Below are 15,088 nucleotides of genomic sequence, written 5' to 3' on the forward strand. Positions count from 1 at the left end.
TTATTCTGCAACATGTGAAGGCACATGAAAGCTTATTTTTAGAGTAAGCAAACACTACAGAAAAATCTGGAAGGAAGAAAAAGTTAACAGTTAATAGGCAGAGCAGTCAACTCACTGCTGTTCTCTGCCCTCAAGATTTATGTGCAATCAGCTGTTGGTTAAAGGAAACCTTCTTCTTTGGATACTTTAATCAGGAAGAGCAAGACCATTATGTTCAGAAGTCTCCTGAGGGTGTGCCCTGAAATTCTTATCAGGGCTGCCTCATCACACCCAGCACAACTGAGTGCTGGTTGATAAGAATGGAGACTACTGTCAAACCAGGGCATCTAGCAAAGACAGCAGTGGCACCTGGTCTGCTTCTCAAAGGGGCTTTGATAAGACAACAGTGCACAACTGAGTTGGGATTCACGGCCAGGAGGACTTGATTTACTCAGGAGTATTGTCATCTAGCTGCTGTGTCACAAAATTTCTTTGTGAAAGGTATAAATAGGGAATTGAGGCCCAATGCTATCTCTCTGATACAATGGGATTGAGTCAGAATCTCCTGCATAGTCTGTTTCATCCATGAAGATCAATGGCTGAGCAGCACCAGGATTATCTTTTGCCAAACAGGATGCTGTGATGGAGTAGATGGTCCTTATCTATCCCTAGGAGAGCCATCAGCCTGCTCAGTGTGTTCTCCACTGGCTCACCCTTTCCTTCTAGAGGGCACAGTAACAACCATAAACCACAAGCCTGTAGACTGTTTATTTCACTTAGGTGTTAAGCCCTCAGATCAGCTGATCACCATGTTTATGTATGTTATTTATGTACCAGTCCCAGGTGTGTTGCCACCAGCCCTCCAGAGAGGACATGGGCTGCTCCTACAGAGTCCATCTTCATCTGTACCACAGTAATTGAGGTACCACAGGCAGGGAGAGGATCTTTTATCATTCCTTTTTGACTCTTTGCTCCGCTGAATGACAAAACTAAAGGAGAAGGTGGGATGGTCTGAGGGACTTTGGCAGGAGATTTCCATATGGGGTGGGGTAGCAGCAGGGCTGTCAGTTCAACCCACTGCCACCTTCGAGATTTGTGGAATCATGGTCTTGAGCCTTGCACTCAGCTGCAGCATTCTAGATTCATGCCTTGTGCTCAGCTCAAGACCAAGCTGGTTTTGGATTGCACTTATTCATCATGCCAAGGAGCTGCTGAGCTAAGGTGGCATTGCACATTAGACAACTTTGTGCCCATGAGTAGGAAGATCTTAATTAATTGATATTATTCAGTGCTGCTGGTTCAGTAGCACCAGAACAGCTCTGGTGCCATGGAAACAGGTTTAATTACTACACATACAATGGTTTAGGTTGGAAGGAAGCTCAACAATCAGCCTGCCATGTGGTAAGAACATCCCAGTTAAAATCCACAGCAGGTCTACTGTTACTAGGAAATAAGTCTTACCTGGGCTCAGAGTGACAAAACAGTGGGCTAAACCAGAAGCTGATTGCAGAAGTTGGAGGTTCAGTTCCCATATGTTTTCCCCCATCTTTGTGACCTACCAGAGGTGCTACCTATCCCATTCTTAGCCATGCCAATCAAATGTTAACAGATAACCCTAACCGTGAGTCAGTCCTCCTCTAACACGTAGACTTAAAGAAGCTGGTCTACCATCAGGGGCATTGATGGGAGTACAAAATGCAAAGCTTTTCTTACCTGGACATCTTTGCCCTGAACCTGCCAATGGTCCAAGAGGAATATAAAATAGTGTAAGAGCACAAGGCAGGCTCACATTGAACGAACACGTCCCCAGTAATGAAGTATTATTTAACAAGCATTAAAAAGCTGTTAAACATCTTGAATGCAATTAACAGAACACAGTTTAATTTGAAGCTTTAGAGGCTTTATTTACCAGCTTGCCCTGGCTGTTGAAGAACAAATGCCAGGCAGAAGATTTACACCATTAAATAACTATTACTTTTTGGATAGCAAAACTGTCCAGATATTTCCATTAGTGTGCAAAATTTCCAGAAAAGCATAGACAATTTAGTACAGCTCAGGAATGCTTCGGATGGTGCTTTTTTAGCCGTTTATCTACCAATGCTGCATCTCTAATAGCTCAGAATATGAGAAACACTCATTGAGGTGCTGTGGTAGAGATGGATGCAGAGACAGTACTGTCCCTGCCACAGAAAATTACTTGGGGTAAGAAGTGGCTCTTACATGGGACAACAATTTGACATCCTTATTACCCTCAGCCCAAGCTGTCTCATGGAAAACTTGGGTGTGAAACATTTCCTTCTGTTTTAGAGCTGTAGTGCATGTGTGCCTACAAAGTGGCCCAGGTCCCAAACTTTACGATGCTGTAGCATGTATAGCTAAAGCCAGACACAAAAAAGGAGTGCTTAAGAGGAATTCAGTCTCTTACAAAGGCCATTTTTTACATACTCCAATGACTAACAACTAGATATTCTGTCTTGATGATAAATCACAGAATCACAGAATTGTAGGGGTTGCAAGGGATCTCCAGAGACTGAGTCCTGTACTGTTCTTGTTTTATGCAATAACGTTAATTTAATCTTCTGTTATTGTCCACATTGATATGTACTTGTGTACTAATAGTCACAGATTGGGACTGAAAGAGGCTGTACTGCTGCAATGCACAGTGCACAAGGTGAGATCTGCATGGGCCAAGTATCACTTGTGTGTGCTTTATGGAGCTGAAAGTCAAAGGTTGATTTGCTTCTTCCTGGGCAAACTCCATTTACCACTTGATTAGCCCTTCAAATCCTGATGTAGTATTACCATTGTTATTTCAACAGACCGTCACAATTCTAATTCCCATTTGCTCTTCAGGTGCAGTTTCATGGCCAAAGCCCCCACTGGGCATTTTCTCTACCCAGTGACAAGGCAAAAGCCAGTATCTCATGAAAAAAAAAAATCACACTAGCACCAGCTTTAAGATTAATAAAGATTTTGTACATTCCCAGAATGAGGCAAATAACAGCCCACCCGTTCTCAGCAGGTGTAACTGAATAGAGATGACAGCTGTACGTTTCTTGCAATTAATCTGTGTGTCCATAGGACTGCATGAAGTTGGATATTAGGAAAAAAATTCTGCTCCAAAAGAGTGGTAATGCATCGGCACAGGTAGCCCAGAGTGGTGGAGAGGTTACTGTCCATGGAGGTGTTTGCAAACAGTAGAAATGTGGCACTGAGGGATGTGGTCAGTGGGCATGGTGGGAGTTGAATTTGGTGATCTTAGAGGTCTTTTCCACTCTTAATGATTCTACTTCCTGGAAGTAGACAAATCTGCAAGCAGAGATTAGATACCAATCTCTTTTTTATCTGTCCAAGTCACAAGATCAGATGTTAGTATTGGGATCCCAGGTTTTGTTGCTACCTCTAGTTTGGCAGAAAAGACAAGCCCTGCTGATTGACTATGTTTTGAATAAATGCTTGAAAAGAGGTATTTTGCCTTAATAGACAAAAGAATCATCCTTAGACCTTGCCTCACATAGCTGCAGTGTTGGCTTCTCCTTGAATGGTGGCAGTGGGGAGGGTTCAGTCCCATGTCTCACTCCTGCAGTGGTAAATCCCAACTCTGCTCCAGGTCTTCAAGATGGGGTGGTTGGGAAATTGTTAGAGAAAGATCAACCTTACCCTTGGGAACTATTGTGTAAAGGACCTCAAAAAAGATACAGAAACTATAAGCAATCAGCAGCTTTATCTAATTAGGGCTTGTGTTAATTAACAACTCAGATTGCCAACTAAAATATCTAATGGGAATTTAACTGCTAGGATTGATCTCACCTATCAAGAGATACTTTCAGAGTAGGGATCCAGAGCAACCAGATCATAGAATAGGTGTTTCAGATGAAGAGATTGTGAGATGGCCTTTATCCCCATCTGCTCTGGGTACCCTGCTTGGATCTACAGGGATGTTCCATGGAGTTCCTGGTGATGAGTAGCTTGCATCCACCCCCCACATTCCTTTGACAGAGCAAAATTTTGCAAGGAAACACTCATTCTGATGAAATGTCCAACCCTAACCCATATTTTTCATTCATGACCTCAAAATAAATACAAATCAGCTGCTGTTAAAGCTGTCATCCTTGCCAATCTATCTCAGAAAAAGAAGTGGAAGGAGCTATGCAGGGAGTAATGAATTAATACAGACAAAAGTCCATGAATGGCAAGGAATATATATATATATATATATATATATATATATATATATTACAAATTTTACTAACACAGTCACTGGAGCCTATTTATTCTGTAGATAAGATATATATATATGTGTGTGTGTGTGTGTGTATATATACACATATATATACACATATATATACACACACATATATATACATATATACACATATATATACACACACATATATATACACATATATACATATACATATATATATACATATATCTTATCTACAGAATAAATAGGCTCCAGTGACTGTGTTAGTAAAAGCTGTAATAATTATTACAAGAGCAGTGCAAAAAGTTCAGGGTGATACTGCAGTGAAGAGTTACCTGAACGCATGAACAGTAGTCAGCAAGAGGCAGGAAGGTGTTTGCATCTCTGACTGCTGCCCTGGGAAGGTTCATGCAACTCTGGAATGCTGAAAAAAACAAGAGTGAGCAAGAAAGAAAAAAAGCCAAACCTCTCACCTGGAGAAGAATCTTCTAACAAGAGCTTCTCTAAGCACTGAGCTTGGCTGGTCAGGAAGATCAAGAGGCCACGTGCAACACTGAAGGACTTCAGAAGGAATAAAGGCATTAAAAAACTATTTTAGTCTCCTGGATAAAGCAAGAGCAGAGTCCAGAAATTAAACCAAGGTCAATTCAAAAATTAGTGAAATAAAAGTGGCAGGAAAAGTGACTAAGTGTTGCCACACTCTCCAACTTTAACAGCACTCCCCAGAGGAAAGTAGGATTCAGTCCAACATGCATTATTGCACTCAGGCAGTAATTAAACATAATAACTTGCAACATACAGAGAGGTCAGCTGATGTGATCCAATGGTGCAGACAGGCCCTCAATTCCAGACACCAGGAAAACATCACGTGCAGACTTGCAGTTAAACCTGATGGCTGAGCAAACGTTGGAGCAGCCCCAGCCCCTCTCAGCAGTGCTGTCAGCATCTCTTCAGGGCGTTTTGCAGAGCTGGATATGATTTTCTTGGAGTTACATCGATACAACTATTGAGTCTGAAGTCTAGATCTCCTTGTTCATTGACTCCTAGCTTTGCTAACTGATTAATTCATACGTTAATTGGAGTACAAGGGTTTCCTTGAAAGAACTGCCATAGGGTAGAATATAGGGCTGTAGTGATCTGGAGACAACATAGAATGGCCTGAGTAGAAAAGGACCACAATGCTCATCTAATTTCAACCCCCTGCTATGTGCAGGGTCACCAACCACCAGACCAGGCTGCCCAGAGCCACATCCAGCCTGGCCTTGAATGCCTCCAGGGATGGGGCATCTATCATCCTAGCTCCAAACTGGACTTGAACAGCTTTACCATCCCCTCTTCCCTTAAAACATCATCTCAATCAATAGTGAGCAGCTCTCTGGCATTCTCAAAAGCATTTAAATAGGAGTGCCACAGTTAGCTTGCCATTGAATACATCTGCATTAATTGCTTGCATTATTAACAATGGAGGGGCTGCCTCATTAACTCAAAGTAGCACAGGCTACTTTGCTAAACGTTAATTAAATGCCTCAGTGGCAGACTATATCTTTTCAGCTTCAAAGGGAACAAACCTACTGTGTATTGCAGCCAATTTCCATCCAATTTATAAGATTGTTTCGATCTCAGTCGTAGGTCTGCTATCTTAGAGTGTCTCTGGAGAAGATATTTATTTTTTCCAAATTCCTAAGGGAATTGAGTTGGTTTTATTTTTATTATTACTTTTTTTCTTTTTTAAGTTTACTTCTCAGCTAAATTAGAACTGTTGCTGTTGCTGTGCTAAATTCCATGAAGAAAGGAAAGAAACCATGAATAAAGGAACTTGGCCACGTGGATATTTGCTTTAAGCCAGAATTGCTCCCTTCAGACCTTTGTGTGTAGCTCTCTTAGCTCTCCTCAGTTAAGAAACGAAACATTTCAATTCAAGCCAATGGGAGCGAATACGCAGTCATTATTTTACCAGGGGCACCTAATTGTTTATGGTGCAAATTAAGTATTCAGCATTTGCTCGGTGCTTGTTTTCAGGTGATCTCAGTTGTTTGAAGCCACTTCGCAGCTCGTCCAGCCTGAATAGATAAGGACATTAGGAAGACATTGACCCCGTCAATGGAAATACTTAATGGAAATATGACAAAAAATCGAGAAAGGGTCAAGTCTCAGAGTTCCTCGTTATTAGGAGCTGCACTTAATGCTCCTTATGGGTCCCGTCTAGCTTGAGATAGTCTATTACTTCCCCAATCGTAGTTTTTTAGTATTTGCTGAAGAAAGAAAATATATCAATAACAACGTTTCCTTTGCCATCGCAGCTCACAAAAGGTTGACTTTAAAATATCCGTTTCATAAAGGACCACAAAATACACATTTCCTTCTTGAAAAGCTGCATTTTGCATGACCAAGCTGACAAAAGCAATGAAACGTGGTTTGATGGATTGTCAGCTTGAATCATCACAGTGGTAAGAAAACACAGCGTGCAGGATCAGAACAGACTTCCTAATTCAGAGCATCGTTGTTGTTTCAATGACAGGTGGCTGAAGTCAGGTAACTGAAAAGGAGGAAAACAAAAACAAAAGATGGGAAAATAATTTTTAGAAGATGAAAAGCAAAGCAATCCAGAGCTTGTCACTAGAAAAGAGAAAGCTCGTGTTTTAAATTTGCACTGAATGGAGGATGGTGTTTATCACAGGACCATTTATTTTTTAATAAAGAGACCCATAGAGACTCAGAGAGAGACCCCATAAAGAGATCCATAGAGACCCTGCATCTGCACTGGTCTTCTGCTGTTTTATCTATACTCATTCCTCTTTCTTCTGCATCCATACTCACCTGCTCTTCCTTCTTCCCTGTATCCTAACTGCTCTTTCTTCTGCATCTGCAACAGAGAGGATTGAAAATGACCCCACTATGTTTTGTAGCACAGGTTGTCTCTTCTTAATGAGAGTGGATAGTGATAGGACAAGGGGGAATGGTTTTAAACTAAGAAAGAGGAGGCTTAGGTTAGGTATTAGGAGGAAGTTTTTCACACAGAGGGTGGTGAGGCACTGGAACAGGTTGCCCAAGGAGGTTGTGGATGCCCCATCCCTGCAGGCATTCAAGGCCAGGCTGGATGTGGCTCTGGGCAGCCTGGTCTGGTGGTTGGTGACCCTGCATATAGCAGGGGGTTGGAACTGGATGAGCACTGTGGTTCTTTTCAACCCAGGCCATTCTATGATTCTATGATTCTTTTGCCTTGTGTAGTTTGACAATGGAGAAACCATGAATGTCGTCACTGCTTCAAGCTTTATACTGGATATCCAGTACTTTCCCTGTACCTTTATACTGGATATCCTTCTGGACCTAAAATATCTCAGGCAGATTGCTTTGAGCTCATTAAAGCATCAGACAGACGTTAAGACAGTAATTGACTTAGGGTGCATTTCTGAAGGCTTCTCAGCCTTCTTGAAATGTTGAAATGAATACTGAAATCCTTGAAAAGAAAAGGACAGCATGAAAGAATGAGGCTTCATATTGTTTTGTTCATATTGTTTGATAGCAGCATCATTAAAGCATAGGATTAACATGCATTCAAGGCTTCAAGTCAGTATTCTGCTTGGCAGAAGAACAGCATAACAACATATTCTCAATCACATCCAACCTTAATTAGTCCCCCAGTTGCCTCATCTTATGGACTCAGATTAAAAAGTGATCATTATTTCTGATTGGGTTATCACTATTCAACTGAGTTGCAATTAAGATTTCTGCACCCATTCTTATCTCAAAGAAAATCTTTAAACTACTTTCATTGCGTACCTTACCCTAGTGCAGGTTTTACATGTTTTATATGGTAATTCATCTACCCTGAGAGCAAGGGCCCATCAGTTAATGGGCTCAGCTGATGCCATGACATGTATTGAGCTTTTGTAAGAGGATTACTTTGATGTTCTCTTGGAAGAGAGTGCAATCCAATTCTTGATGTTATCTTATGGGAATGGATATTTTTAAACAGCAATCCTCATTATAAAGAATCCTCACGTGATAGTAAGGTGGCTCCAAACTTCTGATATGGGTTGAGAATTTCACTCTTTCATTCCAAAGGATGAGATTCACCTCTTCTGAAGGGATAATTTGTATGCCTCAGTGTAAATCTCTGTTTACACTGTCTGGCCTCTGGCTCTTGCTTCAGGCGATCACAGCTCTCAGAGGTAGATGGTCAACACCAAGCTCTGTTTGTATTTAACAGGAGAAATGCAGATGCACAGGATGATTTATCAGATCTATCTTAAATATATTTCTTAATACAAGATCAATCATCCTGTAAAGATATTTCTTTGTCTCCAAGGCAGATTAAAGCAACTGAGACCCCAATCTTCACCTTTATCTTTGGGATGTATCAACCAGGGCAGGTGAACTCCACAGCCTCCTGTCCAACCTGGATGGAAAAGCAAAGAAATCCAACAGGCAATAATTTCCCATTAGTGATGAAATGATCATTCATAGAATCATAGAACCATTAAGGTTGGAAAAGACCTTTAGGGTCACAAAGTCCAATCCATCAGACTTGTGCTCCAGACCCCTCACAGCACAACAACAACCCCTACTCCTCCCCACAGGGATAAGCCAACTGCTGGGATAGCAGCAGGCTTCTTGACTTTCAAGGGCATTGACCCATCTTTCCGTGCTTTACTTGAAAGTGACAATCTCTGCATTTATCAGTCCCCAGGAAATGTAGTGCTAGTTTTCTTGAGTTCTAGGAGAGGATTTCCCAGCTCAGCTGAAATCCAGAATGCTTTTAGGAAAACAATGGATCCCCATTTAAAAGCCTGTAGAGAAAAAGCACGATCCCACTCCTCTCAATAAATTGCTTCCTTGCTTTCTGTCACTGTTCAAATGGATGCTTATGCCTGGCTTGTCTTTGCCCCACTGCTGGGGGTGTTTTTTTGTCTGCCAGCATGAGGAGGGCCCATTGTTTGCAGTGTGGTTTAGCTCTCCAGCCAGATGCATGGGGAAACAGCCCTGAAAATCAGTGCAGACCCATCCATATGCCTTCCCCATGTGCTCACATTACCCACTGCAAACTGCCGAAGTTGTGCCAGTAACATCTTATGGATGCCTTGCTATCCTGTGAGACATGCCAGCTCTCTTGCTCTCAGCTTGCTGCTGACCCTCGTGGAAGACAAGGGATAAAAGCATCTTGATTGCTTCCCCAGTTGCAGGTTATTGCAATGTCATGTTGTTCTTGGTAATTCACTGGAGCACCAGGCATCTCAGAATCACAGAATCACAGAATGGCCAGGGTGAAGGGACCTCAAGGATCTTGAATCTCAACCCCCCTGCCACAGGCAGGGCCACCAACTCTCATATAATTAACCAGACCAGGCTGCCCAGGGCCCATCCAATCTGGCCTTGAACACCTCCCTGGATGGGGCATCCACAGCCTCTCAGGGCAGCCTGTTCCAGCACCTCACCACTTTTTTCTGTAAAGAATTTCCCCCTGACATCCAACCTAAATCTTCCCTCCCTCTCACCCTGTTGTGATTTAGATGTTTAGATGGCCCTGAATGTGATTCCAGTACAGAGCCTGCACAGCAAACTGCTTAAAGGGAGTGATATTTTTGGCAGCAAAAAGGGATAAGGGACTTGCTTCACTTTGCGTGGTAACTTCATACTGGTCTCAACTAAAGCACTAAGGATAGTGTCTTTCTTCTTTCCTTTTCTCTTCTATTATATGAAGACACTGTGCAGATTTTGTTCCTGGTTATCATGATCCTCTGCTTAGGAAAGGCTGAACTAGCACAGGGCAAACTTCTAGGATATAAACTGACACCAAAGAAATGATCTGCATGACGGTTGTGCAGACTCTGCACGAGGATTTTACTCCTGGTGAATGAGAAAATCTCAACTTGAAACCAAAAATAACCAGTTGTTTTTGGCTTTTCCTTGAATTAGTCCCAAAAGCCTGATCCTTTGCTCGTGACAGAAATAGAAAGCCAGAACAGGTGACTAGACTGATGAAATATGTAAAAAGTTGGATGCCTGCTATTTTCTCATAGAGTTGATGCATCATGAGAGAACTCCAGTTAAGGTAAGAGGCAGAGCACGTAAAACTGACCATAATTGCATGGTTACTAGTTTCAAAGCCTCATCACCTTTTTCCCTGAAGTTCTGTTTTGTTGTTTTCAGAGGTTATACATGGAATCAATTATTTGATCGAGCTAATGAAGTCCTAGTCTAGGCAACAAAGCTATTTCATTTTAATGAATTGCCTGAAACATGGTTAGATTTGCAGATGGAAATTCTGAAGTAATGTACAGATTTGAGAATCAATGAAAAATATATCTTCCTAGATATATTCTTTCTTTTATCTTTACCATAATTCAGCTGAAGAGTATGAGGTCTTTATTTTCAGAGAACCAAATTGCTTCAAACTGTGTGACTCTGTTCCTCAGATGGATACTTCCACTGACGTAAATGGCTCCAGGTTCTCACTTAAAGAAACCAGTGCTAAGCAGAGATCTGCTCATCTAAGATGAATGCTCTTGCTTGTCTTTCTCCTTTCCTAGTTATTACCCTGTGCTGTATCTTCAAGTGCCGGATTCCCCGGACAAAGAAAGAGATTGAGGCACGATATGCTCAACGACAAGCAGCCAAGACATATGCAGACAAACTGGAGACTGTGCCACCACTCAATGAGCTGACAGAGATCCCTGGAGGTAATTTGCATGCCCTCAGCTACACATAAGACCTGTCTCTTCTTTTGGGGTTGTTTTCCATATGCATGAATGGAAAGGGTTAGGTCATCCCTACATATAAGTCAGTGTGGCTTCTTGAGCATAACCATGAAGATATTGCCATGATTTGGTAAGTCCCTTCTGTTCACATGCACTGTTCTAAACCTGCAGCATATGTGGCAGCAGATACAATCATTCAGATGAAGGGGACAGTTTCTCCAATAGTGTAAGTCAGGGTTAATCTTTTGCACTTTGTATTTAAAAATTCCAAAGAATCCGTTCCGTTTTAAGGACAATTTCTGGGTTGGAGGTATGTGTCAGTAGGAAGAAAAAACTAAAACTTCACACTGCCCAGAAATTGTTTGCCCTATTTGGATGGCCAAGAGTATTTCTGTCACTGGTCTCTGCTTCTCTCACTCTCCTTTCCTGATTCTGTACCCTAGGCTCTACTGAAACTCTCCCAACTCTCTCTGGTCATGTCCAGTCCAGACCTCTCAGCTCCCTGCCTGTGCTGAAAGAAGAAGATGAAATGGCCCTACAAGGAAATTAGGGGACTGCCTTCCTGTCTGTCTGTCTGTCTATGGCTTCTCTTTTCCATGGCTTCCTATGAGATGCACCATGTCTTGGACTCTCTGCTTCTCAGTTGCCTTTCTGCATTTCACCTCTGTTTTCACAGTAACTTTTAATGAAAATCTTTATTTTTTCGTTCTGTTTGCTGTGTCTCTGCAAGCATTGTGGTCTGTAGTTGTGTAGAAACCTGTAGTTTCTTTAGCTCACAACATTATGTTTCAATTCCTGAAAATGATGGAAGAAGTAGAAAACATTATTGTGTGAATTTAGTCCTACACCAGCAAAATACAGAAATGTGCTTAATAGTAAGCACTTACACATACCTCAGTGTTTCCAAAGTGTTTAGTCTATGCCAACACCATAAACTGAAGATGGCCAGACTGCTGTCTTGAACTGATCACAGTTGGCATAAATATACCCTTGCCTATGCTGTTAAATTAAAGTACTTCAAAATCAAAGGCCATCCCAAGGTCTACTTAACACTCACATATATATATATATATATAAAAGAAATCACACATGGAATTACTTAATATTATATCCTTTGACTTTCTGGCCAAAATACCAAATTCTGATTCTATAAGAGTCCTAAAATTCCACAGAATATGAAGGTTAATGCATATAGACAGCTGAAAGCCAAACTCATTCATCTGCTCCATCTTCTTTCTGCCTAGCTGTTAATTCTAGAAAACCTATAAATTCAGAGTTAAAATATCCCAAAGAGACAGAGAGGGCTTTTGGGCAGCAGAGTGACAATTTCACTGCATACTTTTGGATCTCCTATGAGCAGCCCTCTCAACACAACACATCAATGTGTGGTGTATATTTAGTTGGACCATAGTAAACTATTGCATCATGAATAAATCACCATAAGAAAGCAATTTATTAGAAGTTACCTGCACCATACAGCCTTTATCCCATGAAATGTATGAGTAGTTGACCACACTTTGACTTTGTGAGAATCTCAGAGCTATGGTCTGTCCTGGCAGGGTAGGAATCAAGTGGATAACGTGTTGGTGAGAGGCTGCTGAAGTCCGGTTATGTCTCCTGAATACATGTGTTTTGAACCTCTTGGTCCTCTGTGGGCAGATACAAATATGCCCTGAAGGAGTTGGGACTGAGGAGGGCTCCATCCATCCACAATTATGTTATGCACATCTGTGGAGAAGTCTTCATCAATTTGAGACGTTATTCATTCAGAGAGCGGTGAAGAACTGGAATAGGTTGCACAGAGAAGTTGTGGATGCCCCTTTGGAGGCATTCAAGTCCAGTTTGGATGGGGCCCTGGGCAGCCTGATCTGGTGGGTGGCATCCAGCCCATGGCAAGGATTGGAACTGGATGATCTTTAAGTTCTCTTCCAGCCCAAACCATTCTATGACTCACAGTGAAAACAAAAAGGATTTGATTCCTTTCACAGTAAAGGAGATGCTGAAGTGAAGTAGGTAAATTGTGTCTTAAAAATGCCTGTATGCTTTCAGTCTTGGAGACCCAAATGGACTGACTCATCTTTGATGCTGAAATGGTAGACACAAAAGCCATGTGTGATCAAACCCACTAGTCTGGCCTCCTTCTGAGATCACTGTGAATCGTGACCTCAGAAGGTTTTCATTTTGTGATTTAGGCATTACAATGCAACATATGCAAACCTTCAGGTTTCATCTCTGTGCTACTATTATTCTTATTCCTCTCTGTCAGAGTGCTATGGACTCCCGTGTTGCTCCATTGGCATTTGGCAGCCCACCTTGATTTATCTGGTCATGAAATATAACGTATGTGTTCACTGACTATATATATACTTTCACTGTGACAGCTCCCAGTAGACCCAGTCGAGGCCAAAGAGACAACCTGAATGATTTTAATTACTGAATGGCCGTTAAATGCTGTAAAGCTTTCTGTAATTGTCAAATGCTATTAATCATGAATACATTACAATGCTTAAATACTCTCATTTCTTGGCATCATTTGACTCTGTGATGGATTCTTATAGCTGCCAAATTTCTCTCCATGCACTTTCCTGAGTGTTGTACGTGGCAAGCCCTTTATATGGACATAAGAGAAAACAGACTTTAGGTTTCAGTGTATAAAATGTTAGAAACAGTTTATTTTGCCCTGTCTCACAGTCTGTGGGAGGAGTACAAGCAGAACTGAGCCCTTGCTGTGAATTGAGATGCACAATCTGGGTCCATGGCTTGGGAAATCTTCAAGTTTTCTGGTTCAGAGCAGCTAAGCTGACTTCTTGGGAGTTTATCTAGTTCCTAACACATTTCTCCAGGAAGCAGGCAGTGTTGATTTTGTTGGCTTTGGTTGGTTGGTTGGTCAGTTTTGTGGTTTTCTTGTATGTTTGTTTGTTTATTGTTGTTTTCTCATTTTTTCATATGAGATGTCTGGATTTCCTCCTTGGTTGTAAGAAAAAGTCTGCACTGTTTCACTTCCATCTGTATGTACAAATGAATTACCAGTTTCCAAGGTCAAAAGATAACATTTTATATCAGTGTGCCATCAGAAAGAATACTTTTGGTTAACGTTATAAATGCAGGTTTTATTCCTCCTTATTTTACACTGCCGTCATCTAGAAATGACTCTACAGATATCCATAGCAGGGAGGTCTGGGGCTGCTTGGCTCCACGTAGGGATTGAGACATCTCACCAAAGGTTCACTCTTTACCAAATTACCTCCTGATCCAGTTCACTGCCACTTTTCCTTGGCATCTTATCCTAACTGTCAGCTGAAGAAAGCTGACCAGGCTGACCAATAATCCTCCTGCTCATGGCCAGGTCATTCTGACATCTTGGCTAAGCTGGATAATTGTGTTAACTTGGTTGTTTATTTACACACCTGAGTCCTACAATGAGGCTTTTCAGGAAAAGAGATAATGGGAAACTTAACGCATTTTTGCCTGTTTCTTTTTTCAAAACTGTATACCTTGCTGCTCATGTGCAAAGGAAAACTAATCTGTGTTTGAGTGTTGTATTGCAGCTTGAAAGGAGAATTCAGTGCATCAAGTTCTGAGCTCAGCAATACTTTTGAGAAAATTAAACACTTCTATTAGAAGTAAAAAGAAATAAATCTATATTCTTTGACAGGATAATTTGTCTGCAGACCCAGTGTTACATATGGGTCGTCTTCTGTGGGTACTGAATCCAAGGTATTCCTAAGTAAAGACATTCCGTAAGTAAAGGTATTATCAGCATCCTACAACTACGATGGATTAAAACACACCAAAACAGAGCTAGCTCTGTATAAGAGCTAATTGTTATGTGCCCATGGCATGTTTTTACCATTGATTACAGTGGTGCAGTTAGGAAACCAGTCCCATGGTGCCAAATCTGGACAGGACATAAGAAGATCCTACTTTGTAACCATGTGCTGAGCCTCTCATCTTCTGCTTGACTGTCTCTGAGAGCAGAGAACCCCAGCAGAATGCTCACTGCCCACCCAATGCAGAAATCCGACCAACAAAGCAAAGCAAAAATACAATCAAACAAGCAAAACAAAATGAAACAAAATAATGATAATAAAGCAAAAAGCCAAAAGCCAAACCCAAACCAATCAAAGAAACAAAAAGAAATGAAAAACAGGCCAGAGTTGTACTTAATTGCATCAGAGAGGTTTCTGTTCCTTTGCCCGGAAGG

The 15,088-nt window shown here is 41.4% G+C and overlaps 1 protein-coding gene across 1 annotated transcript in view; it reads left to right on the forward strand.

Moving 5' to 3' along the window:
• Positions 1–15,088, forward strand: part of TMIE (transmembrane inner ear) — a 69,402-nt gene that overhangs the window by 13,159 nt on the left and 41,155 nt on the right. The window contains exon 3 of the mRNA XM_031554014.1: positions 10,717–10,866. Coding sequence (XP_031409874.1) covers positions 10,717–10,866 — 150 coding nt within the window. The remainder of the gene's footprint in view (positions 1–10,716; positions 10,867–15,088) is intronic.

Source organism: Meleagris gallopavo, chromosome 6 (genome assembly GCF_000146605.3).
Source record: "Meleagris gallopavo isolate NT-WF06-2002-E0010 breed Aviagen turkey brand Nicholas breeding stock chromosome 6, Turkey_5.1, whole genome shotgun sequence".
In the NCBI taxonomy this organism is placed as follows: Eukaryota; Metazoa; Chordata; class Aves; order Galliformes; family Phasianidae; genus Meleagris; species Meleagris gallopavo.